Source organism: Phycodurus eques, chromosome 2 (assembly GCF_024500275.1).
Source record: "Phycodurus eques isolate BA_2022a chromosome 2, UOR_Pequ_1.1, whole genome shotgun sequence".
In the NCBI taxonomy this organism is placed as follows: Eukaryota; Metazoa; Chordata; class Actinopteri; order Syngnathiformes; family Syngnathidae; genus Phycodurus; species Phycodurus eques.
The window spans coordinates 41,919,608-41,946,413 of NC_084526.1; the positions used below are offsets into that span (position 1 = coordinate 41,919,608).

The window sequence follows — 26,806 nt, forward strand, 5'->3', positions numbered from 1 at the left end:
TTTTTTTTTTTTGGAGTGCCAACTTGCTGCGAGTGCTGCACGGCGGCAGTGACTCCAACTTACTTCGCAACAAGCAGCAGTTTGGTAGGTAACATTAGTGAAGCGTTCATTTGAAAAAAGAGGCTTCAATGCGTTTGTCACGGCTTTTTGAAGTTTACTGTCGAACTAAACAAAAAGGCTTCCACCTTCCGTATTTAAAACAACCGCATAGCTTAGCCTAGTTTGCTATCGTCATGCTAGCACTAAATAGCATCTATGTTGTGGTGAGCTAATCGGGGCCATTACGCTGCCCCCAAGTGGCCAACGCAGGCACAGCAGAAGGAGCAGCGCAATCGCCATTCAATTAATATGTATACAATAAAGAATATTGCAGGACTGTTTATTAATGCTTGGGCTTCTGGTGTTCCATTGTTTGAGCCTGCCAAACACGGGTACGTTTGAGGTTATGGAACTCTCACGGCACATCGCCAAATAAACAAAAGTGAAAGTAATATTCTGAAATAATGTCGTCTCAAATGACTCGCAAATGGACAGTGTGAAATCTGGGGCTGTTTAATTGAATATAAAGCTGATATAATCGTCTTATTGTGTTGTATGAACGGCAACGGGTATATTATACCTTCTACCGTCTTGCATTTAATTGATCTGCCAGTTACTATACGTCGCTGGCATAGATGGATGAACAAAGAGATTTGTCATTTATGAATAATTTTTCAGACAAAAATAAGTGAGCTAGGAACATATCCTGCATCACACCTGATGACATCTCACGACACCCCTTTTTGGGAATCACTGAATCAGATCCATGTTGTGGCAAAGCCATCTGACGATCCCTCGACCGCCTCATCATCTCCTCTTCCTCCTCCTCCTCCTCCTCCTCCTCGCAGGCGGCAGCGTCTCCACCTCAGACATGAGCGCGGAATAAAAATAGCAAGGGATTGCAATGGGAAAAGAGCCCGAACATCCATTGGTCTCATCTGAAGTTGGATGTGGAGCACACGGATGGCCTCGCTTGTAAACATTGTGCGGGTAAGGAGCATCACTTTCATTCGTTGGCTTGTCATCTGTTCACCGCTGCTATTTTATTCTTCCAGGTTCGGTTACCGCACGTTTTGTCAAGGAACCCGATTGGCGACGCAATGCAATCATGTTTACGTTTGCAATCAAAACAGTTGCTCAATTCATGTTGTAATCGGCTTAAATATATGACAATAGGTAATTAAAATTTAACCTCAGATGGCGCAAAAAAAAATACTGCATTATATAAATATAGTAATTACAATTTAAGATCAGGTGACAGAGATATAGCTCGCGGTATTTTTGTGCCATGTAAGTTTCAGTTTTGATTGCCAGCCTTTTTTTTTTTTTTTTACATAAAATTTTAACATTGTTTCACCATATTAAAAACTGTGTAAAAAAAACTAATCTGTCTGAAATGAAATGTCTTAAATTAAAATTCAAACTAATTTTGTGATGCAAAAAAACTATACATTAGCTCTTGTGGTATATTTTTGCCATCTGAGTTTGAATTAAAATTTACTAATAAAACGTTTACCATGAAATGTCTTACCTTTTTACCTTTCTAGTATAAAGAAAGAATTCAAATTGTAACTCAGATGTCACAAAAAATACCACGATCGAACAGCGATTTTTTTTATTTATCTTTTTTATAATATGAAAGAATTCAGCAAAAAACATTCACTTAAATTCAATATATTCAATTAAAATTCAAACTCAAATGACACAAAAATACCACAAGTTACATGAGTGCTCCCAGAAATTACATTTCTTACACAGATTTTCTTTATGCTTAAAAAAAAAATAATCCGCGTCAGATCTTGCGGTATTGTTGTTCCATCTGAGTTTGGATTTTAATTTGAATATTTTCTTACTGGATTTTTAAAAATGTTTTTTTTTTTAAATTTAAAAAGACAGTGTTAAAAATGTCAATGTCTTAAATTCAAATGAATGGCACAAAAATACCACAAGATGTATATAATTTTTTTTGGTTTTTTTTTTTTTTACAGACGCATTTTTTTACACTGTTTTTAAGGTTAAAAAAAAAAATCAGAAATTTGATTGTCAATTAAAAAAAATCCCTGTAAAAGATTGAATGTCTTGAATTCAAATTCCAACTTAGCCGGCACCCTGTATACTGTACTTCCATAGTCCACGCCCCCTAAATATATTCACGGCGCTGTCTTTCTCTCACAGTGCTGTGCTGAGTGCGTCTGCCTCACCGTCGGCTCCCTACCAGATTCCATCTGCCGGATGTGAGCCTTTTTTTCTTCTATTGATGCGACCAGTGGTGCTGGTCGTCATGGGATGCGGCGCCTCTGTTGCCATAGAGACACACTCGGCAAGGGTTGAGACAGGTACTCTGGTGTTGCTATGACATGCCCTTTGGGTCTGTCTGAGCTGGAGGGTTGTGCTGGTGTATATACGCTATATGAAAAAGCTCACATCAAATTGAATGTGTTGCGTTACTATTCTGTGGAACAACTTTTACCTCCGAAACTAAGAGGAATGAATTGACGACTCACACTGTTAGACGACTCACAAAAAGAGGTATTTGGGGGTTTTGGGTGAATTTTGGGTGAATTTTCCAGATGATGGTAAAATGCACTAGAACTTTTAAAGCTACAACTTAATCGGACCTTCTCTCAACTACTGAATGCGCAAGTGTTCACCAATACTTTTCTATAGACGTCCAGTTCCGTACCTTTCTGTGACTCTTCCAGGCTCGCTGCACAGTGGGCCCGTAAGATACGGGTGCCTCGACTTACAGTATTCTTTTTAGATATGAGTCGATGTTTTGTCTTGAGATACAAGCAAAACTATGTCACACCTTCCGGCCACCATCAATTCGCGTTGGTTTCCTTGCAGTGGAACGACAGTATGAGTTGGTGACAGTTAATGTGCCATTAAGCTGGTGTGCCAACCGCCAATAGAGCCCACAAAATAAGAACACGGAAGGACAACACATTCGGTAAAGTCATGTTTTGTTTATGTGGAGAGCAAATGTAATTCGTGTGTTTTTGTACAACACAAAACTGCTGAGTTTGAAAAGAGCTCATTTGAGTTGAGAGCGCGGTCGCGAAACGAATTCAACCCGTATCTCAAGGCACTGCTGTCGTGTCGTTTGCGTCCTGTCCCACGCAGATCAGAATCATGCAAGGCGATGAATGTTTGTTGTGGCAGCGTCGCAACACAAAGACGATTGCTGAACGTTTCCGACAGATCTCTAGCGTGTGCTCTTTTTTGTTGTTTGTCTCGAAGGCCGTGTAATTTGTGGTGCTTTTCCAGTCCTGCACTTGCTCGCGCCCTCCCTTGTGTCTTGTTAACACCCGCCCCCCCTCCCTCTTTTGTTGTCGCCTTGTGTATACGTTGCTTTTCAAGTTATTTTATTCAATTAACACATTTCAGTGCTGACTTCTGTTATTATTATTATTATTATTATTATTCCCCCCCCCCCCCCCCCCCCCCACACACACACACAGATGAAGCAAAGACGCCCAGTCCAGCACTAACTACGGGCAATTTATTATTTCTAAAGAACTATCCGATATGGCCATTAGCCTACAGTGTGCTAATCTGAGTGGATGATGTTTTAAATATCAAATATTCTATTTAATGCAATGCAGCAAACACACCACCAGACACATTTGGTACTACTGCACATCATCTTACTACTTATTGAGAGGCATGGAAAGCTGTCTGAGCTTTTATTCCATTTCCCTGATAGCCAGCTTAAGGCCCATGTACTAGTAAGCTCTTTGTACTCCTGTCAGCACACTAGTAAAACAACTACTGCATGACTTATCAGCACACTTGTACAGTAGGACAACTATATGGTGCTAGCAAGGCAAAACTGTGCACGAGTTGACATCCGCGCACTATTGGTACTGCTGGTGAAATGCCAAATGTCAGCTAGTATAATTTTCCACGACTGTATGGCATACAGTACAACTTTAGTATAGTAGCACACCTACCGTACATGTTGCGAGTGAGGCAAAACTGCACGAGTTGAAATCTGCGTTGACTATGTTAATTAGTAGAATTTTCTAATGTCACGAGTAGTACTATTAGGGCACAGTTTTCCACCTGTGTGAGTACTGCCTCACTAGTAACATGCAGTTGCACTAATAGTGAGGACAAAGAGCGTACTAGTACATGGATAGCGAAGAAATCTTCAAACAGCTTCCCAGGAGGTTACTAGTGCGTGACACACACCTACTAGTTGGGCCTAGTAGTGTTAGTAGTGCAGCACAGTAGTTTACTAGTAAGGTTTAATTCCACACTACTTGACCAATAGTGGCATTAGTAGTGGAAAAACGCTACTAGTAAGACACGGTTACTTTCTGGTGCGCCCGAGTCGTTCTTCTAGTGTGCTGAATTGTCTTACTAGTGAGGACAAAGTGCATACTAGTACATGGACCGAGAGCTGGCTAAATGCTTAATGGCTTTCCATATAAGAGGTTTTGATTCGGCTCATGTCTTCGATTTGAATAGTTTGTACAGGGAATCTGAAACCACATTTATGCGTGAAGTTGAGCTTTTGTCTCTCGCACTGTTGTTGTGCAAGCTATGAAGGCAGCTGTGCTGATCCAGCGCTGGTACCGGCGCTACATGGCCCGTCTGGAGATGAGGCGAAGGTACACGTGGAACATCTTCCAATCCATCGAATATGCCGGTGAACAGGAGCAGCTACAGGTGAGTCTCCAGGACGGCATGTTCTGGAAGATGTCTTTGAAAAGTTCATTTCACTGGTGGCTTTTTTGTTCGATTGTGTTGTGCCCAGCTGTCCGGTTTCTTCAGCTTCATGCTCGACAATTTCACTCAGTTGAATGGAGACAGGCCAGGTAAGCAGATGAGACACGTAAACCAAATAATAAACTAAAAGCCACATTTTGAAAAAAAAACCCAAAACAAATCAACTATTCAATATTTGTCATTGAAGTTGGCCTCTTTTTGTCACACTATTCTTATTGCTTTGCATGTGATATTGTTTTACTTTGGTACAGTCAACCATTTTTTTCCCCAGTATGCCGGAGTGCCTTGAGATACGAGTGACCCGAAATCAGCTTCGCACCGTGGCAGCAAACTATTCGCAGCGGTTTGGCAGATAAAGAGGCTTCAATCTTTTTAACCCAACCCCCAGTGGAAGTTTGCTATCCAATAAACACAAAACAGAGAATCACTCGTCGTGTATTCTAAACACCGAAACAGCTTTGCCTCACGAAGGACCCTACTAGCTCAATGCGAACACATAATAGAAAACACTATTGCACCATTGTATAATGTTTCATTCTCTGTTGTTCGATTTGTCAGTTTTAGAGTAAACTTGAACTGGCATTGGTTTTACCTCTTCATGTGTGGTTGGGGAAACACTATTTTGAAGACATTTAAAATCATATTAATATGATCTCTATATTTTTTCCACCCATGAGTCAGGAACATTTTCCCCGAGATAAACAGCGTTTCACTGTGCTCTGTTTTTCTACAGCTTAAAAAAAGAAGTGTAACTGTATTACACACAACATTGCTGTGTAGCAACGTAGCGAGCAATTCAAATGTTTATATCACATCACGTTTGTGTGTGTTTCAGCCAATCAAAACGATCGGCACTTTCATTAGCGATGCGCTTTTATTTGATGCGGAAGGCCCTTTGCGTCGCCTAGCAACTCATGTGAATGTGGCGAGTCGCACTGAGGCAGCTGTGGCTTAAGGGTGCGCTGACCCACTCGCTCCGCTAAAACGCCTTGTGCTCCATTGTAAAGCTAATCCTCATCATCTCGATGGTCTTGCTTTGAGTCAAATTAAGTGATGTAAAGAGATCAGACCCGTGTTGACATTTACGACACGCAACGTCCGTGTGTGGCACAACAGAGGACGCTTAATTAAGCCCTGGAGGCAAATTCACAAAATAGTCTGCGAGGAGAATGACGCCCGTTTTGGGATGAGTGTAAATCTCATTCACTGTAAAAGGGTGTGTGTGTACCCCCCCCCCCCCCAAAAAATGTTTTTTTAAATTGACATCATTTCGTTGTCTAATAACATGAACAATTGTCAATGAAGTCATCTCAATTTTTTTTACAACATATTTAACTTTAAATGAGACATATCGGGAAGGTGCTGGATTATCAACTGCAACGGCGATCTGCATTTTACACATTTGTGAAACTTCGGTTATAAATTGGGTTATACAGTACTGTCTATAGGAATATGTTCTTGGAATTTTTAAAACCCATTTCTCAAAATGAAGCCTACTTAATTTTGTTTAAGGCAGGCTAGGAAAGTGATTCTTAGTGTGGTATGCCAAGTCCCTCTAGTGGTAAGTGAAAGAATGACTGAAATAAAGATTCCAACTGTGCCTCATGTTAAAAGGGCTTGGACGCATTTTGGGAATCCATTACGATACATTTGCTCAGTACAGTTCAGTTGTATTTAACTTTGAAGTAGAATACATTTGCAGTGTTTGTTTTCAAACATTTATTTAGGTGCATTTTGATTGCAGTTTTATGTGAAGTACATTTTAATTGAATCATTATTGAAGTGAAGTGAATTATTCTTATTTTTTATTATTATTTAAGACCACCGTTGATGTTAAAACTGTGTCGAATGTGACAGTGACAGTAGTAGAGTGCCAATTGTTTTTCGAGGTGATACTTGGCGGAAAAGGTTTGAGAAAGGTTTGAGAACCACTGGCCTAGGACGTGTCCAGTAGTTACTCAGATTCTCATATTTCAAATGATGTCCAATTTATTTGTGACGCGCTGGATTATAGACTGTCAGTGTAGCAATAAATCCAATCCTTCTGGTTGCAGCCGCAGATTAAAATCTCAACCAGAAAGCACGAAAGAGCATTACAGACATTACAGAGAGATTAGCATTTCCCAAAAGATTTCTACTTCATCCAGTCTTAAAGGCACAGTTTGAGATTGATGTGTGTGTATTTTCTTTAACAGTGTGCACTTGTCCAAACGGATTATGCGAAGGATTTTGCTTCCCCGACGCCATGTTATCACTGTAACCCCGCGGTACACCTGATTGTGATTCTGCTTTCTGTTCCTTTACGACTTCCCCTCACCGTGGCCGATAGATCTGATTTCCCAGCTTCTGGAGCCTGTCGTTGACCCCCGGTTAGACCGAGAGGCGTGCTACGACTCCATCCACGTTCCAGAGTCATACATCGGACCGCGACTGTCATTTCCCCTCTCGGTGTCGGACACAAACGCACTTCTGAGCGCCTTCAAAGATCAGCGGGTACATTGTGACTGCTTTCATTGCTCGACGCGTTTCTAGTAGTGCACCCTAGTTGTTCAACTAGGGTGCCGAATGGTCTTGCTTATGAGGACAAAGAGGGTACTAGACTCGTACATGGACGTTGAGCATGATATCTGAATAAATGCTGAAACGGGTTTCCACAGAGAGGTGTTGATTCAGCTCATCGAGTGGAGGCCAGCAGTGGCACCGTAGCGTAGAAACGTTACCACGAGCTAAACCCGGCCGTTCTACTAGTGTGCCTCAATCCATTCCGTCTGCTCTTCAAAGTCCCGTTGTGCGTCCCGTGTACAGACTCTCCACGCCAGATACGTGCTGCAGCTACTCTACGAGACCAAGAAGCTCCTCAAACGGATGCCCAACGTCGTCCAGCTGTCGACGTCGTACACCACGGAGATCACAATATGCGGTAGGTGGATGCTGCCTGCACACCTGTCTCAAAACAACAATAACCTGCTGATGGCTAACTGTCTGCATTATCAAACCATTCTTAAACTCTACCGCCAATGTTTTTTGTCAGTGATTTTCAAAGTGTATGGGTTACATGGGCTCCCTCTAGTGGTCTGTGAAAGAATCACTGGCTATCAGAATCAGAATCATCTTTATTTGGCCAAGTATGTCCAAAAACACACACAAGGAATTTGTCTGCGGTAGTTGGAGCCGCTCTACTACGACAACAGACAGTCAATTTACAGACAAACACTTTTGAGACGTAAAGACATTGAGAAAAACAGTCACTGAGCAATAAAGGGTTGCTAGTTATCGAGTAATGCCGGTACAATTATTATTATTTTCTTGAACAATTGTGCAAAAAGATGCAGAGTCCTCTAGCACTTCGAGCAGTTCGAATGACTCATATTGCAATAGTCCGGTGCAATGACCATTGTGCCAAGGGCGCCGAGACTTCAAGGAGTGGATGCGGTTTAAAGTGACTAGTCGCGTGATAATCTGGGACAATGTTGATTGTGCAAATGTTGCAGCTACTCCTCAGTGTGCAAATGGTGCAGATGCTACTCTGGCATGAGTGGCCAGTATTGGTCAACAACAGATATGCAAATAGCGCAGCGTGGCGAGACTACCGCAGTGAGTGGACGAGTCATGTATAATTGGCCCCACAGAAATGTGACAACAAACTCAAGACAAACAAAATTGGCAGCATGCTGCAATGGAATTGTAGGTTAGCTGTTTAAGAAGTTGATCGCAAGAGGGAAGAATTTGTCGGAATGTCTGCTAGCTCTAGTTTGCATTGATCGGTCGCGCCTACCTGAGGGAAGGAGCCGGAAGAGCCGGTGACCGGTCCGAGAGGATTTTGCACACTCTTGTCTTAGTTCTGGCAGCGTGCAAGTCCTCAAGGGTGGGTAAGGGGGGGGGGGGGGGGGTACCGACAATCTTGTCATCCATTTTGATGGTCCAAGCTCCATTTTTGGTTCTATGATCATCAGCACACTTTTCCTCTTTGGCATCACTAGTACCCTTCTGTGGTGGCGTTACCTAAAAAAAAAACACCACCAGAATTTTGTGACACTTAAACTCCTCCACAAAATGTTGAAATCAAAATTGCATGATTTTTGGGGGCATTCAACTTTGTACACCACTACCGTAGCGTAAGCCCCCTTCAACTGTATGTTTTCTATTTTGTTTAGGTGATCTTCATGGGCGACTTGATGACTTACTTCTTATATTTTATAAGGTAACGTCTCAGGATTGATTTGATTTTGAAAATGAATACCTGTCCGCGACCTACCCAAGATGGGTCCGCGCCCCGCTTTTGGGTACCAACCCACCAGTTGAGGACCACTGCACTACTGCGGTTGATTTGATTTTGTATTAATCAGAACGGCCTTCCTTCTGCTGAGACGCCGTACGTGTTTAACGGAGACTTTGTGGACCGGGGGAAAAAGTCCATCGAGGTGGTCACCCTGCTATTTGCTTACCTGCTACTTTACCCCGACTACATGCATCTGAACCGAGGAAACCATGAGGACCACATCATGAACCTCAGGTAAACAGGAACAGGATGCGCTGAAAATGCACGGTGCAGGCAGGGAGGCTGCAGAGAATTGGACGGCCCAAACGCCAATCCGCCGGTCCGTGAGCCCATTAGCGGCTTCCAGGTACTACGGGAAGTTATAAAATCAGACACCCAATTTCATTATATTTGCATTAACACAGCCAAAATGCTTTTTAAAAAAAAAAAAAAAAAAAAAAAAAAAAAAAAAAAAAAAAGAAGTAAGGTGGACACAAATAGTCAGCATAGAGCCCGGAGGGTTTTAAAGGCCAATACAGAAAATGTATTTCTGAAGGGTCATTGCAGGGAATAACATTTATTTATTTTTTTCATTTCAGATATGGGTTCACAAAAGAGGTCATGCAGAAGTACAAGGTATGGGTTAGCGTGTCCTCAATGCCCACATTTGTGGAAGTAGCATGTTTTATGTCTCCTGTGCACAGGCTAACGGATGTCAGATCTTGCAGCTTTTTCAGGACGTCTTCAGTCTTCTGCCCGTTGCCACAGTGATAGACGGGAAGGTCCTAATTGTTCACGGGGGCATATCCGATCAGACTGACCTAGACTTCCTCAGTGCCCTTGACCGGCACAAGGTCAGGAAGAGAAGCAAATATCTGCAATTTAGTTGGCTTTTAAGTTTAAAAATATTCAAGCATTAAGTAACACGTGAAGCAAAAGCCTGCTGCCTTCAAACTGTTTGTTTGAAACTGACTGTTGAACTGATCAAGAAAACGAGATTTCAAAATTGTATATTCAAACAAAGTTCAACCTTGACCATATCATTTCACCTCAAAAAACAAACAGAACAAAAAAAAGGCCGCTTGCTAATTGCTAACACATAATGCAAAACGCCACAGACTGGGTAACAGAAATGAGCATAGATGTTGCTGTAATTATAAAACTTCAAACAACTGCTACAAACATACAAGAATACTCACATTACTTCTTCTCTGCTTCTGCTGCTTGAAATTACTAAATCATTTTGTGAGTCCTCTCTGTGAAAGGACTTACTCACTTGTTCTTGGCCCTCATTACGTTCAAGGTTCAATCAGCCCTGAGGCTTCCCAGACGCAGTTTGGAACAGCTGCACATCGGTCAGTCCCTCAAGCAGACGAAGAGAACGAGAGCGACGGACACTTCTCGCAGTCACGCTAAAAACCAAAGAACCCCCAACCTGAGGTCGGCGCTCAACCAGAAGGTGGCTTCTGTCAGCCAATCAAGGCTCAAGGCCCTTTCTTTTTGTGTTTCAATTTAGAAGAAGAAGTTCCAGAATGAAGCGGCGAGACAGCTCGGCCTCCCCTTCTTCCTCGTCTTCCTCCTCTTCTTCCTCGTCTTCCTCGCTCTGCCCCCCACAAACTCCGTCGTGCTCCTCGCCTCATCCGTTCCCGTCCTCTCCCAATATGCCGTGCGACATCGACATCCTCCAAGTGCCTTTCCTGGATTCTGCGATGTCCATTCCGTCTCCTTTGCCTCCACAAAATGAGCAGGAATGGAAACAGGTGTTGTAGCTCGAAATCCGCCGCAAGTATTTACGATGTGGCCCGCGCCAAAAAGGAATTTTGACACCGCCGCACGAGTACTTTTAATACATACAATTTCAATGACAGATAAATGTGAACAAAGACCTTTCTTTCTTTCTGACGCACATGACGATTCGCCGATGTGTCAAACCGCCGCAGCGTACTGCCAACTACTGGCGAGAAGGACTGTAAGGCAAACTTTTTTTTCTCTCAAGTATCAATTGGCTCGTAACGGCAGCCTTCATGAGTACCTAATACCTCGAAATAAGGTAATAATAATACTTGGTATCAGTACCCGCCCTTCCAGAGAAAAGAGTAGATGCGCACAATACGCACAAATGGCGTAACATGACCGAGCAATTATTTCTTTACATTTTCTTTTGTTTTATTGTTTTTATATAGTACAGTACAATTTGCGCTGCTCGGTGCTTCTTTTGGACAAGCCATTGCACTGACTGAGAGAAAAGTAGTGCTTTGCCGCCCCCTTGTGGCATTAATAGGCAATTACAAACCTTTTTGAGGGGCCGTCTTGTGGCATCTTCGTGTCAGGGAACTATATTGAAGTGAGCTGAGGAGCATAGTTTAGACAAAAGTAGTGCTTTGTCGCAATCTTGCGGCATCTTGTGCCAAGAAGCTATGTTGAAGTGAGTTAAGGTGCTTCATTCTGACAAAAGTAGTGCTTTGCCGCCATCTTGTGGCATCGATAGGTAATTCTATACCTTTTTAGGGAGGCATCAATCATTTTGAAGTATTCACTCTTTCTGGCAGGACTGGGGGTAGGGCCTGAGCCCTGAACACCGTACAGAATCTGAATCCTCGTTATCAGAATCATAGAATCACAGTGTAGCTCAGCTCCCTTTTGCTATAGATGGTCGACATACTTTGGAGTGACCCCAAAACCCAAGAAGGCTGCAGCCCCAACACATTCAGAGGCGGCGGGTGCTACTTCGGCCCCGACATCACGCGGCGATTGCTGCTCCAACACGGCCTGCAGCTGATTATCAGATCCCACGAGTGTAAACAGGAAGGTTATGAGCTGTGTCACGGCGGACAGGTAGCTGCAAAACGTTTATTCACTTCCCCATTGCGATACTTGAACGAAAACATATAAAACATCTCTATCGTGGCTCTTCAGGTCATCACCATCTTCTCTGCATCCAACTATTATGAGGAGGGAAGCAACCGAGGCGCCTACATCAAACTGGGGAGAGATCTGACGCCACGCTTCTACCAGTACCAAGTCAGCCGCTCAACACGCAAACTCACATTGACTCAAAGGTATATCAGGCGTCTGGTGTGTGTTAAATTAGACCCATCATCTGCTGCTGTAGTCGATGCATAGATCATTCGCATCTCAAAGAGAAGGGCCATCCCCTTGATGACAATGTCCAAATTCTAGATAGCGAGGACCGCATAGAGGAAGCCATCTATGCAAAACGCGAAAGACCCTTTCTTAACACAGGTTTCCGCCGACACTTATTGTCTGCTTACAACAATATCCTCCATTTACTGCCCCACAAGGCGCAACATTTTGAGGATATGAACTTTGCGCTGTTGGTAAAAATGACTTGTTCCGATATCGATTTCTGATGGCGTTCACAGAGTTCGAGTTGCTGAGAGCTCCGCTCTCCGGGCCCTAAAAGAGAAAGTGTTCGCCCATCGGTCTGACCTCATTTCAGGCTTCCAGAAGTATGACCAGAATAATACTGGTAAGCATCAAAGCACTCATCCCCCTGTGCTCATACTTATTCAGGTTTTAAAAAAAAAATAAAAAATCTCTATAGGCAGTGTGACGGTCAGTGAATGGGCTCAGGTGTTGGCGTCCGTCTTGAGGCTGGACCTGCCATGGAGGACGCTCTGTCCGCATTTAGCTCACCTGGCACCAGACGGCAATGTGGACTATTGGTCCTGCTTTGAGGATATGGGACCCGGGATACAGCTGCCTCAGGTCAGAAACCGTATACTGTACATACAGTAGCCACAACAGTGAGTAGACCTATACAATCGAATTACGTTTGTATAATACAAGATGGTTCTACAACATTACAAACTAATAACTATCAATCCATCCATTTTCGATAGAAATCTTAGGGAGGGAATTATTATTATTATTATTTTTTTTTTTATTATTATTATTTTATTTTTTTTTGCGTATCTGCTGATAGAGATCTATTGAACTATTGAAATTTCCCCATTTTAGGTCACACCAAACCTGGCAGAGACTCTGTTTCGATACAGGACAGACATTGAGATCATATTTAACATTATAGACAAAGACCATTCAGGTAGAGGAGCTTTTCACTTTGTTTGTAAAGACAAAAAAAAATGTTCTTGAAATGAGTGGAGATCATCCATGTTGTCACATTTAGGTCTCATTTCCATCGAAGAGTTCCGTCATACCTGGCGCCTCTTCAGCGCTCACCTGGGGGTGGACATCACCAACGGAGCCATTGATGACCTGGCTCGAAGCATCGACTTCAACAAGGACGGCAGTATAGACTTCACGGAGTTCCTGGAGGCTTTCCGCGTTGTGCACAAGCTGGACAACAAGGATCAGCAACTCAAGATAGATAGAGCGTAGGATGCTGACCTTTTGCTATGAGATGGTTTGTCTTTTATCTGGAAATGTATTATATTAACTCATTCACTGCCAGCCTTCGCAGTTAACATGGACATTTGACTTCTAAAGCCGTCAATGGCAGCGACTGTGTTAAGATTTTCTGAACTGTTGATGATGATTATTCATTGTGCAATGTACAGTACATGTAAAAATGTACAAAAAGTTAAAGGGGCTTCTGGGGGAAATTTTAGGATGAACCTAACCTTCATAGGTGAACTTAATACAAAGGATGTTTCAGTATTGTTTTGCACAACTTGCTGTTCTCTAACAAGCAGCTGAATGGCAAAATTCACAAGGGTTTGATCCATGACTTGACAAATAAATGTCCTGGTTCTGTCGTAGAATTGGCATTTCAACAGTCCTCTGAATCATGCAATCGTGACGACACGTAACAATCGATCGACAGTGCCTCGCCATTGTGAGATTTCAAACAAGAAAGGGAAGTGGCCATCAACAAATTCCAACAGAGATACAGAAAGACTGGAAGCGTCACAGAAAGGTATACAAGTGGACAGCTATAATGAACAGGAAGGAAGTGAGCGAGGACCCAAATGGAAGACTGTAAGGCGAAAGCCACTTCCAAAAGCACAGTTTAATAAACAGGCTGGAGTCCGTATACTGGTATGTGTGTTAAAAAAATGGGAGGCAAAAAAAAGGTGAGGTTAATAATCAAACAGAGTTGAAGTGGCGAGAACAAGGAATGCTGAAAATGTGACAAGGTACAAGGAACCGGTGATGAGACACGAGGTTAAATGCATGAGGTAATCGGGGATAACGAAAGGTTCTTGTGCGTTTTAGGTTCATCATGAAATTTCACCTGAAAGGCCAACATGCTTATTATTATTATTATTATTTTTTTTTAGGAGTAGTGTATATTCAAGCTTAGAAATAAGGACCTTTTTGCTGCGAATGAGGAAATAGGGCTCACCCCTACATTTCCCTGATAGTATGTACTGTTGCGCCTTTAAAAATTCAGTCACGCCCACACTTGCTTTGTTAGTTTACAAAACTAGTTCTGTTTTCAGCATACTCTGGTCAGTAGCTGCACTTGATCAATTTCTAGCACTGAGCGTCATACGTAGTATATGTGTTTAAATGCTGGTTTACAATAAAAGTACAGTGGAGACCCCCGATATAACGGATATTGGACAAAACAAACCGCCGGGACTGAACAATGTGTCCAAAAAAAGTTTCCGTTTGTCACGTAAAATGCCGTTGACAAAGTCTATTAGTTTGAAATAGGCCACTTTTGTTTACTAGCGCAATACAGGCAGATGGGACTGACGTATTACCGGGTCACATACTGACCAGGTCTAATTCTAAAATACGGGGTCTCCGGTGCCTATGTGGTGGCCACGTTGAATGCGGGGCATTGACGTGGCGGCCGTGTCACGGTGGTTATATCTATGGTGCCGTAGAGCGCGGTCTCTGGAGTCTGGAACATGCTATTTTTTTGTACAGTAAACATTTTTTGTCAAGCTGTTTGCCTTTGGCAATGGATCTGGAACTAGGAAGCACACTTAATTCCTTGCGCCACATGAAAGTGATTTGCCTAGGACGAGTACTGTACGTCAACAATGTCAACATGACCAAACACACCAGCATGGTAAGTTTGGATCAAATGTGAAACCTCCAAACATTTTCAAGCTTTTTTTTTTTTGTATTCATTTACATTAACTTTGTAGCGAACTGGGCATTTTAGGCCACAAAAAAAACAAAAAAAAAACTACACAACAATCATTTTGTACTGTACAGTAATATGGGTGCATATGGTCTAAAAAAAATAATAATAAAATAAAGAGCTTCAATGTAACGGACAATTGGCTATATCGGACGACACTGTGTGATGATGGCGTTCACATGGGTTAAGCATTATCATTACGCATGAATAAATACTACTATCATCAAGACCACAACAACAGTTCACCAATATCTCCAGAGTACCCGGAGAGAACATGTGAACGCCGCAAAGAAAGAGCTGAGACTCGAACTCAGAACTTCGAAACTGTCAGACGGACACGATAACCCGCCTTTGTAACTCCACCGTCCCGCCTTTGTAAACATCCCTTTACATTCACGCACAACAGATCCTGATTGAAAGAATGCACATGTCAATGGCGTCCACAGTCCAAGTCGGCAATTGAAATATGAAGACTATGACGTAAATAAGATAGCTTCGGAGTAAATATTACGCGCACGTGCCTCTTCATAAGTCTTTCAGGAACAGCTTGAGTACGGAGAGTCGTTTTGAGCATTTCTTCCATATAATTCTTGATATCCAGCTTAAGATCCTTGTACTATTACTAGCATGTATTGGTGTAGAACAGAACTAGTGGAACGACAAGGGCACACTAATCGAATGACTGTGTCTTACTAGTAAGCTTTTTTTCCACTACTGTATGACATTCGTGCACACTACAAGTACGACTTTGGCATACTAGTAGGGCAACTACACGTTACTGAGGCCTAGCAGTGCTGCTGGTGCAACACAGTAGTTTACTAGTAAGATTTAATTGCATAGAGAAAGCCAAAAGTGGCACTAGTCATGGAGAAAGCATTACTAGTAATATTCTACTAATGCGCTGAATTATCTTACGAGTGAGGACAAGGAGCGTACTAGTACATGGACCTTAAGCCGGCTATCGAGGATAAGGAAAACTGCTCAAAGAAGCTTTCCATACTAGTTATTTTTTCACTGCATTAAGCAGCTGGAACTCGGCAGGAAGTCCTGGACATACGTGATCGCAGCTTTGGACAAATAAGTCATGGTGCCGTAGCGGCCACTGGGGGCGCTGTCATAGAAAAAGTTGCAGATTCCAGTCGCCGGGTCCTTCTCGAGGAAATAATCACAGGCACTGTGAGATTTCTGGGGGATGTAGAGAAAGAAGCACTCAGTGGACACGTCCCCCGCTTCGGACGTTCACGTCAGCGCGCAGTACCTGGTCGCTGAGGAACAGGTTGTTGGCCATGTGGAGGACGCGTTCCACGTGGATCACACCCCCAATGCTGTCGACGTCAACGTCGGCCACCAGGCCCAGAACCGTCAGCGTCTCCACCAGCAGCTGTCTGTACTCCGGTTGAGGGACATGGTTGAGAACCGACTCCACCTGCACTGCAAACTTGATCTCTCCGGCTGTCATCTAGACAAAAGGCAGGAGAAGGCCTCCATGCAGATCAGTGTTTCCCAACCTTCATCGAGCCAAGCGAGCGTGGATATTTGAGAGGCTGTTTTGGCAATCGTCGTCCCGTTCAGCGAGCGCACCCGTGACAGAGACGCTCCACACTTTGCCTCTTCGGCCAGCGGTACGTATTGCCGTCGGGCGGAATCCTCGGATCAGCCAAAATCACCACCACAAATACTGCATCGCTCAAGTTGGTGTTACTGTATATTCCTATCATATCGCGTGTCATACTAACATCAGCACAACACTGCTCCAAAATCATGTTGAATCATTAATATGCTCCAAAAGAGGGACAAAATATCTGCACATCACATACTTAACTTCGTGGCTGACCAGTTCCTTATGCACTGAAGCGTTACCCAATCTGCTTGAACAAAATAGGCTCACTGGAATGTTTCGAACCGAATTTTGGACGAATTGGGACAGTATTGGGTTTCCGCCTAACAGTGACAATGTGAAATGTTCAGTATTATTGTAAAACACAATATATGTTCTGTGCAGAATGTCACGGTTACGGTTTGGCAGCAGCCGGCTAGACGCAGTTTTTTTTGTTGCAAATTCTATTTTGCATTTTGGGGACAGAGACTCGCCACGCTGGGCTTTTTAGCCACAGGTACACATTATGAAATGATTCATAATGCGTTATCGTAATTTCTGAAACGAAAGCTTCTGCGCTCAAGCGGGGCATTCTAGACTGGCCGTTACATCTGTGATGTCGCGACCCCGTTCACCCGCGATTCGACATTTCCAATCTCAATCGGCCACGTCGCTCTGCCTGCGACGTTTTCTTCAGAAAACAGACCTGGACACCCACCTCCCTTGTGGTGGACGAGGGCAGCACGTAGCCGTCGATGGACAGGCCGTGGCACTTCTGCAGAATCTTCCACACCTTCTGGTAGAAACCCACCGGCACTCTGTTGATAGCTCCGTCCAACCTGCGTCTCCTCAGCCACTGGCCTTGCTTCTCCTCCCAGTGCAGCTGCCCATCACCTGGCCCAGAGCCCACTGGCGATAACATCCCGCTGGGAGTGGAGGGGCTGCTGCAACGCTGTGGAGAGATATTTCACTTTCGTGAGAGGGCGTCGATCATGTTTCAATGTTTCACTGCTCTATCCTGAATGCGTTTGCTATGAACCATGCACTACTGCGGTGACTCCCAACCGGTGTGCCGTGGAAAGTTCTCCAATTTCACTTAATTGGTCCAAGAATCATGTATTTACTACGCACGCGTGATATAACGTATCTCCGTTCATTTATCTGAACAATTACATTTTGTTCCACTAGATAACAGAAGACACATAATATGCACTCTTTGTTTGGTGTTCTGTGAGATCACGTCTAATGTGTTTTGACTTAATGACTGTTGGGAAAAACTGCACCAAGGGAAGTGGGGCCTCGCAGGATTGCCGCCACTTCACGAGGTACGCGCAAAATCATCTTTCTCCAATGAAATGAACGGAAACGCCATGAATTGGTTCCCAAAAATTTGGAACCTGTTTTTTTTTAATAGGAAAAATGGAACTCGACAGTCTTGAACGTAATAAAGACAAACGACGTGACATGACACAATTAAAAAGAATAAAGAGTTAAAAAGTTTGTGTATCATGATCAATTCATTGTGCGTCTCCTGAAATGTTGTTTTCAAATTGTTTTTCACAGAGGATGAAGAAGTACGCTTGTATTTTTAAGCCTCGTTTCCTGAGCCTGTCTATGGCATTTTGCATTGTGTTTGTTTCAAATGAGGTAAAGTTATGTGGTTGTTTTAAATACACGTGTCATTTTATTTGCTTTATGCTTCGTTTGACAGTAAACGTCAGCTGGGAGGGACAATAAGCAAGCAAGCAAGCATTTTGCGTCTTTTTTGAAAGCTGGTTCACTATCTGCCAAATTCCTGCTTGTTTGGATGTTCACGTTGAGGATAAGAAAAATCAAAGCCAAATTGCAAAGCTGTACCTCCAGAAACGACTTTACATTCATGTAAATATAGCGTCAATGAACATGCGTTCACATCGAGTCTGCTCAGCGTACGCCACTGCCGAGGAAAATGAATCCAAAGCAGGTGAAATGTTTTTACCGTGGAGCGAGGGGAGGTGACATTGCTGCATGCGGAGAAACCGCCGCTGAGGATCTGCGTATGCACATGGATGACACACGACGTGAAGTTTGCGATACCCTCACGCGCCCTAAGAGGCGCGATGTGATGAATGAAATCAGCTCAGGCAGGTTACAAAGAAGCTGAGATGATCTCGCACAGAGAGAGCGGTCATTCCGGTAATGCAGCTGCAGTACAGAAATATGGCAAGACGAATAGCAGGTGGTTGATGTGAGAAAGAGTCACATTATTGATTTTTTTTTTTTTTTTATTCTTTTTTTTTTTTCTCAAACCCACACTGAGTGGCCGGGAGTCATCCAACTGCAACCAGAGGCAACAAACAGATATTTGACACAGTTCATTTGATGTCATTTTTTTTTTTAAAGTTAATATCCGGCCCCCACCTGTCTGATTTCACTCTTGAGTTTGCGTATTCCTGAGCGTTCCGTCTTGGTGGCTCCAGTGTGCCCCAGTTCACGGATCGAAATGGTTGGACTGGTGGCTGTTGACTGGATAGGTCGCACTGATGCACAGGGGCAAGAAAAACTACTTCTGACGTACACTCGGCAGCCGGAACATTTAGTCCAGTACAGCAGTAGAAACTCAGGAAATGCAATATTAGCTTTAAAATATTATGACAATGCAGAGTTGGATGAGATATCCATCCATCCCTTTTTGTTTGGCTGCTTGTCCTGTTCAATACGCAGCGAAAGTGAAACTCGTTCCTCTTCACTCAAGGGGAAATTATCTAACGCAATCTTAGCCCATTTTAATAAACGTTGCAATGTGCACTCACCTATGAAATAATGCACATTTAGCATCTGTTCTCGGTATACTTACCTAGGCACAATGTCATAGTTGAAGTAATTTCTCGTGTATAGTGCGCATTCCCCCCCCCCCCCAAAAAAATTGTCAAAAGTGCATTATACATAGGTATAGGGGCAACTGAGGAAAACTTTCACATTTTATAAATGCATGCCGCCATCTCGAGGTTATGAAAAAGATGTATACTTTTATTCCAATATGCCACCGCCGCCTAGGGATTATGAGATTATGATTATGTACACTTTCATTCGAATATGACGGGTACAGTTGTGCTCCGAAGTTTCCATACCCTGGCAGAATTTGTGAAATATTGCTTTTTTAAATATGACTGATGACTGAACAACAACCATCCTTAATTTCTTTATGGTTATGTTTTGTTCAATAATAATGGTTTTCTGAAAGGCTTGACAAGTCTAATTTGAATCCCATTAAAATAAAATGAAATGTGTTTCGCCTGGCCCTTTATGTTTTCTTTCCAGAATTGTACCCATCTTACAAATTGTGCCTGGGTAATCAAACATATGAGCACCACTGTGTGTTTTCTCATTTACTAAATAATAGTAGGGCTGTGAGTTTCAAAATAAGAGCAAATAAATAAAAATAAAATATTACATGCTCAAATAAAGTGCTTAACTTCAGAATAATTCTTTGAAAAGGTCACAAAATACAGATAATACTTCAAGTTTCGATCATTTGGGTAGAAGCAAAATCGTGGATTGTAAAAATGCATTATACATAGGTAGAAGGGTTTTGTAGAATTTTGAGGTCAACTTTGGGGGTGTGTATTATATATGGGTGCGCATTGGACACGAGAAATTACGGTACATATTGAATTATTCCAATAAATGTACAGACACGCAAAAATGCTGCTGTTAGTTCGCAACCAGTTCAGGGTCTACCTTGACTCTCGTCCAGTCATCTGGGATAGGCTACCGCTTACCTGCGACCAGTACAGAAAATGGAAGGATGGATGGACACAAAAAAAAAGACGAATACTCAAGAAGTAGATGACTTTAACATTGCGAATATATTTTCCAAGCTCACTCCAAGGGCCTGTCTAAAGAGTGACAAACACTTAAAATGTATCTAAATTGGTAGGTCCGTCTTATTACCTGGGATTCAAACCATGCAGCTTCTGTTCTCAGTTTTTGCGTAAAACTTACTGCTTTTTTCCACCCCAAACTCCTTGCCACTAAGGATGTGGTGGAGCAAGTTCTTCATGCCAAAAGGACTAAGGCTCATCAGGCTTTCAGAGGCCTCCTCCCCTACAAAGGAATGAAACCTTTTTTTTAAAGCCTTGCATACTGCTCATTTACACAGTTAATTTGGACCAGGCTAAGAATATCCTCAGAATAATTGTCTCCATCAAATTATGACCGAAAGACCTTTTCAAAATGTATGAATAAACAGCCTTTATGGCTAAGTGTGTTCCTACCAGAGCATCGCAGGCTGCGAGCCAGCTCGGTGGCCATCACTTGCATGATGAGTCCTATTCTCAGTCGGAGCATGTCTCCAAACAGGGCGGGCTGGGAGCGCACATACATGGCTAGGTAGACCATGATTTCCTGCAAGACCAGCACACATCTCACACCGGTTTTCACTGAAGAAAATAACAACATGACGCGTCATTGCGAGAGTCACTTGAGTGAGAACGGCAACACTGATGTCCTGACCGCCGGCTTCAAAGATGAGAGCGTTCAGCTCCTCGGGAGGAAGTGGCCTGGATAAGAGACGTATGTGAAGGATTCGAGCATAAATTGACAGTTTTTAAGCAACTTTGACTTACACTGTGATGACTCTTTCCCTGGGTTCAGGAGGAAGACCCACGGTGATCTGCTTGTGGTGGGAAATAAGATCTGTACAGGCCTGTGTAACACAACACATATGGCGGCTTGGAACGCGTGTCTTGTTCTCATCTAGCCATCCATTCTCTACACCAAAGATGTCACTCATTTTTGTCGCGGACCACACTGTCGAAACCACACAAATGTTTCAACGGCTCATCATATTAAATATACACAACAAATTGATGCACAACTAGTTTTGAAATCACGAGTCAAGAATAGTGACTTTGTTCAACTATTGTTCAAGTTACTGGCATAGGGCATTTGGTAACAAAAAAATGCTTGCAATATCAATACATTGTTTATTAGCTTTGACCATTTGAAATGGTGGTACAGATTTTAGCAAGAATTATGGAAGGTGACACACATGATTTCTTTTCACGGGCCACACAAACTGATGTGGCGGACGAGATCTGGCCCCCGGACCTTGAGTTTGACACGTGTGCGTGCTCCACTGTTACCATTCCCCCCCCTAAAGAGAGTACAACACATATATACAGAGGCGTATTGCTTCCACATCAGGACAAAAAAGGTTCAGTATCACGTTATAACGTGATAAGTTTCACAATTTAGCGTGATAAATTTAAAGTTTGAACATGACATGTTTGACCTCCGGTTTCCGGTTTTCTTTTTCAACACTTGGCCTGATTACTAATTTTTTTTTTTTTTTTTTTTTTTACATTATAAACGAAGAGCAACTTAGTAATGTAGCTAGTATCATTTGCTTTATAAGGCTGAAAAAGAAGACGCACAAACCTTTCTCTCATCTCCCTCGGGCTACGCCAGTGACCTGGACTGGAAGTAATTGCTTTGTTTTATTTAGCCGAATGCAAAAGTGAACTTTATCACCTTTTAAGGTGAGAACTTTTCGCATTCAAACGTGATGAAATCTATCACCTTTGGCTCTCGGGCCTTGAGTTTGATGACACCTGTGCTCGAGTAGGATCAACAAAGTCAAGTCAATCAAAATCATCTCAATCACTGCTATGATGAAAACTCCAAATGGATTCGCTGACCTCAGAGAGGACCTCCACTCTCTTGCGTAGTATGCCAGAGATGTATCTGATGAGACCCCATTCTTTGCAGGCTCCGGCTTGCACATACAGCTCCTCCAGCAGCGTGCGCACGCTCACCCAACCGTGGCCCGGCCCTGACACCTCGACCGGCCAATCGGCTCCTCTGACCGGCGAGCACAAAGGAACTTGGAATTAAATAGGATTCCCCATCATAGCAAGGCTGTGCGTGCATGCTTTTGCCGTGTTTTTGTTTTGTTTTGTTTTTTCCCCCGTACTTCATCACATAGAGGACATAAAGGATGTCCGCTTGGTCCTGCAGAGTGGGACATTCCTTCAGCTGCCTCACCAGCGCTGCAAAATCCGTGTTGCCTTGGGCGTCTCGAGGCAGGTGGAGATCAGCTGCGTTGCGACACTTTAGCCGGTAAATTAGTAAATATCCACCACGCACTGATTGGAGGATCTATTCCATATCCTTGATATCCAGCTTCAGGTCTACAGTGGGTACGTAAAGTATTCAGACCCCCTTTACATTTTTGTCTTTTTTTTTTTATATTGCAGCCATTTTCTAAAATCATTTAAGCTATTTCTTTCCCTCATGAATGTACACACAGCAGCCCACATTGACAGAAAAAAAAACGGAATTCTTGACATTTTTGCTGATGTATTAAAAAAGAAAAACTGAAATATCACACAGCCATAAGTATTCAGACCCTTTGCTCAGTATTTCGTAGAAACACCCTTCTGAGCTAATATAGCCACGAGTCTTTTTTGGGAATGATGCAACACGTTTTTCCCCACCTGGATTTGGGGATCATCTGCCACACATCAGTATAATCAAACACAAACCTTCCGCACCCACCGTATGTACTGTATGCTCACTAGCAAGACAAGACGATTCAGCCCACTAGCAGAATGACAAGGGCGCAATAGTCTAAAGACCGTCTTACAAGTTACTTTGCCTACTGGTATGCAATGAATCCTTACTAATAGTCTATTGTGCTGCACTGGTAACACTTCTCGGCCCAAGGAGTTGGCATGTGTCACTAGTATTCCAAACTTGTCATGTTGGTGTGCAGAAATGACAGACAGTTGCGGAACAAAATGTGACTAGTAAGACAGAGTGAGTTGTTCTACTCGTGCACTGAATGATCTTATCACTGATTACGTACTAGCAGCAAGCAGGTGTCATGTAGTGCACAGTTTTGCCCCATTAAAAACGTAGTTGTCCTACTAGCATGCCACCGATGCCCTATTACTTAAGTGTGCAGAAATCATAGTGAATGAAAAGTAGAAGTGGGGAAAAAAACTCGTCTTACTAGTAAGACTAAGTACATCATTCTACTAGTGGGCTGAATTATCTTATTAGTGAGCACAAAGAGTGCCCTTGTTTGTAGACCTTGAGCTGGATATCAAGGATGTTTTACTGTATATGTGCTATTCCGAGAGTGAAATCAGTCGCATCAAGTCAATAGACAAATTGCAGACTTGCTCACCTTGTGCTGCTTTGCATGTGGAGCAGCGGGAGGAACTTCTAACAGGTTGAGAGATTTGCGATGCTTGCTCATGAGCGGGACGACGGGTAGATACATGGAAGACTCTGAAAATCAAAACAATAAACATACTGTCGCGCTCGCATTTGTGAAACGCGCGCCGTTGACCGGAAATTCGATTGTACACGAGTTTTCCTTTCAAATAAATATCATCTATATTATTGATTACTGCCATATGCTAATTGTTTTGTTGGTCCATCAGGCAGTTGTGATTAAACCCTAGGAATTTACAAGAGTGACGTGATTAGGACAGGAATCCCAAAATATCCACTGTTTGCTGTTCACAACATGCACTGTTTCACTCGCATATTGGATATTGATCCTTGGATTGTTTTTTGTGTGCGCTCTGTGTTTCTCCATGTAAGTTCTGGCATTTTCCTGGTATTCCACCTTGCTCTACTCTCCCCTCATTTAGCTCCTGTTTGTTGGAACTTTGTTACGATTACCTAAAATGATGGGTGGGCCGGATTTAAGAAATAACTCCAACTCACTGGGCACGTCAAGACCCTGAGCCTGCGCCATCAGAGACAGGATATCTCTGGTGGTGTGTTCGGCACTGAACACGTGGTGCTGCCCTCTCTGGGTGGGAGGAAGATGACATCTGGTGGCGGTGCTGTGGAGGAGCCGCGTGAGGTACTGATCAAACATGTCGCCGGAGCCTTCTGGAGAGAAAGCCGGAGCAAGTCATTTGATTAGTGACTCCACTCGATTGCTTTGAATGGGAATTACAATAGATGTGAACGTAAAACAAACATTGGCCACATAATGTACCTGAAGGCTCACAGTGGCTGTATTCTTCCCCATAGTCTTTATCAACCGCTTCGCCCTCTTCAAGTAAGCTGTCGTCGTTTTCTTCATCCAAGAAGCTGAGGCGAGTGTGAAAGGAAGTGGTCTGGAGACCGGAGAGGTCCGACATCTGCATCCTGAAGGCACACCAAATCTTAAGACGTACACCACTCACAAGAAGTTGAGGATTTTGGGCTTTTTGGATGAATTTGCAGGATGATTCTGTGACTCTTCCAGTCTCGCTGTAATTATGTCAAAACACTGAACAAAAGTTTAGAGAAGGTCAAATTGAGTTCACCATTTTAGCTTCATCTTGAAATCTCACCAAAAATCCGAACTTGTTGTGAGTTTAGTGTAATATTGAATTATTCGATAAGAGTCATGCCCCTTATGTGAGACACGAGGAAACACACCTTGCGCCAGCAAAATAGCCATCCTGCACCTTTCTCAGCGTTGCTAGGATACACGGGTCAATTGCGTCTCCGTCTTCAACTGGGGAAAACGAGAAACTGTGAACTACAACAATGTCACTTGTAAAATGAAAACAAAGAAAGAAAGAAAACATTTCAAATTCAACTTATGAAACCTTTTTAAAAAGACAAAACACTCACATTCTAATACAACCCCAATTCCAATGAAGTTGGGACGTTGTGTTAAACATAAATCAAAACAGAATACAATGATTTGCATATCATGTTCAACCTATCTTTAATTGACTACACTACAAAGACATTTAATGTTCAAACTGATACACTTGATTGTTTTTAGCAAATAATCATGAACTTAGAATTTGATGGCTGTAACGCGTTCCAAAAAAGCTGCGACAGGGTCATGTTTACCACTGTGTTACATCACCTTTTCTTTTAACCACATTCAATAAACATTTGGGAACTGAGGCCGCTAATTGTTGAAGCTTCGTAGGTGGAATTCTTTCCCATTCTCGCTCGATGGACAGCTTCAGCTGTTCAACAGTCCGGGGTCTCCGTTGTCGAATTTTACGCTTCATAATGCGCCACACGTTTTCAATGGGAGACGGGTCTGGACCGCAGGCGGGCCAGTCTGGTACCCGCACTCTTTTACGACGAAGCCACGCTGTTGTAACACGTGCAGAATGTGGTCTGGCATTGTCTTGCTGAAATAAGCAGGGGCGTCTGTGAAAAAGACGTTGCTTGGATGGCAGCGTATGTTTCTCCAAAACCTGTATGTAACCTTTCAGCATGAATGGTGCCTTCACAGATGTGTAAGTTACCCGTGCCATTGGCACTAACACAGCCCCATACCATCACAGATGCGGCTTTTGAACTTTGCGTCCATAACAGTCCGGATGGTCCTTTTCCCCTTTGGCCCGGAGGACACGAAGGCCACAATTTCCAAAAACAATTTGAAATGTGGACTCGTCGGACCACAGAACACTTTTCCACTTTTCGTCAGTCCATCTGAGATGAGCTCGGGCCCAGAGAAGCCGGCGGCGTTTCTGGGTGTTGTTGATAAATGGCTTCTGCTTTGCATAGTCGAGTTTCAAGTTGCACTTAACGGATGTAGCGCCGAACTGTATTTACTGCCATTGGTTTTCTGGAGGGTTCCTGAGCCCATGCGGTGATATCCTTTCCACATTGATGTCTGTTTTTTGATGCAGTGCCGCCCGAGGGATCGAAGGTCACGGGCATTCAAAGTTGGTTTTCGGCCTTGCCGCTTACAATGCAGTGATTTCTCCAGATTCTCTGAACCTTTTGATGATATTATGGAGCGGAGATGATGAAATCCCTCAATTCCTTGCAATTGTACGTTGAGGAACATTGTCCTTGAGCTGTTCGACTATTTTCTCACGCACTTGTTCACAAAGAGGTGAACCTCGGCCCATCTTTGCTTGTGAATGACTGAGCAATTCAGGGAAGCTCCCTTTTTCTACAATACAAATCATTGTATTCTGTTTTTATTTATGTTTAACACAACGTCCCAACTTCATTGGAATTGGGGTTATACAATAAAAACTACCGTGGAATCTACAACAGTCACAAAAGTGTAAAAATAAGTTTCAAATGTTTAGCAATTGCAAAAAAAAAGACATTACCCACTTTT

The 26,806-nt window shown here is 43.0% G+C and overlaps 2 protein-coding genes across 15 annotated transcripts in view; one reads left to right on the plus strand and one right to left on the minus strand.

Annotated features, from left to right (window-relative positions):
* ppef1 (protein phosphatase, EF-hand calcium binding domain 1) lies at nt 1–14,417 on the plus strand. Of its 4 annotated transcripts, none has more exons than XM_061670802.1 (19): nt 1–84; nt 888–1,029; nt 2,215–2,375; nt 4,586–4,713; nt 4,802–4,862; nt 7,103–7,266; nt 7,579–7,693; nt 8,928–8,974; nt 9,120–9,286; nt 9,631–9,667; nt 9,736–9,885; nt 10,335–10,471; nt 10,548–10,791; nt 11,681–11,866; nt 11,948–12,090; nt 12,415–12,521; nt 12,597–12,760; nt 13,013–13,097; nt 13,182–14,417. In XM_061670802.1, the coding sequence occupies exons 3-19, from the start codon at nt 2,297–2,299 to the stop codon at nt 13,391–13,393; spliced, it is 2,226 nt and encodes a 741-aa protein (XP_061526786.1). In that variant the 5' UTR covers nt 1–84; nt 888–1,029; nt 2,215–2,296; the 3' UTR covers nt 13,394–14,417. The 4 variants fall into 4 exon arrangements, with proteins under 4 accessions (XP_061526786.1, XP_061526787.1, XP_061526789.1 ...); XM_061670803.1 differs by having other exon boundaries at nt 2,215–2,273; XM_061670805.1 differs by lacking the exons at nt 4,586–4,713; nt 4,802–4,862.
* The window catches only part of phka2 (phosphorylase kinase, alpha 2 (liver)), a 26,919-nt gene continuing 13,270 nt past the window's right edge, over nt 13,158–26,806 (minus strand). For 6 of the 11 annotated variants that reach the window (XM_061670798.1, XM_061670795.1, XM_061670790.1 and 3 more), the window contains 15 exons: nt 25,141–25,219; nt 24,713–24,864; nt 24,433–24,603; nt 23,885–23,988; nt 22,667–22,803; nt 22,392–22,554; nt 21,318–21,397; nt 21,173–21,251; nt 20,967–21,096; nt 20,695–20,796; nt 19,111–19,229; nt 18,689–18,742; nt 17,429–17,662; nt 16,372–16,572; nt 13,158–16,298 (listed from right to left, as the gene is read on the minus strand). In XM_061670798.1, the coding sequence (XP_061526782.1) occupies nt 16,125–16,298; nt 16,372–16,572; nt 17,429–17,662; nt 18,689–18,742; nt 19,111–19,229; nt 20,695–20,796; nt 20,967–21,096; nt 21,173–21,251; nt 21,318–21,397; nt 22,392–22,554; nt 22,667–22,803; nt 23,885–23,988; nt 24,433–24,603; nt 24,713–24,864; nt 25,141–25,219 (1,979 nt within the window). In that variant the 3' untranslated portion in view covers nt 13,158–16,124. Of the gene's footprint in view, nt 16,299–16,371; nt 16,573–17,428; nt 17,663–18,688; nt 19,028–19,110; nt 19,230–20,694; nt 20,797–20,966; nt 21,097–21,172; nt 21,252–21,317; nt 21,398–22,391; nt 22,555–22,666; nt 22,804–23,884; nt 23,989–24,432; nt 24,604–24,712; nt 24,865–25,140; nt 25,220–26,806 lie in introns of those variants that run through there. The other 5 variants (XM_061670791.1, XM_061670797.1, XM_061670799.1 and 2 more) reach the window with 3 other exon arrangements.

Bases quoted from the DNA above. Each gene is read 5' to 3' on its own strand.
- ppef1 (XM_061670802.1), top strand. From the start codon at position 2,297: ATGCGACCAGTGGTGCTGGTCGTCATGGGATGCGGCGCCTCTGTTGCC. The intron at 4,863-7,102 runs GTAAGCAGATGA...CGTGGCCGATAG, and splicing joins GTTGAATGGAGACAGGCCAG to ATCTGATTTCCCAGCTTCTG. The intron at 10,792-11,680 runs GTGTTGTAGCTC...CTTTTGCTATAG, and splicing joins ATGAGCAGGAATGGAAACAG to ATGGTCGACATACTTTGGAG.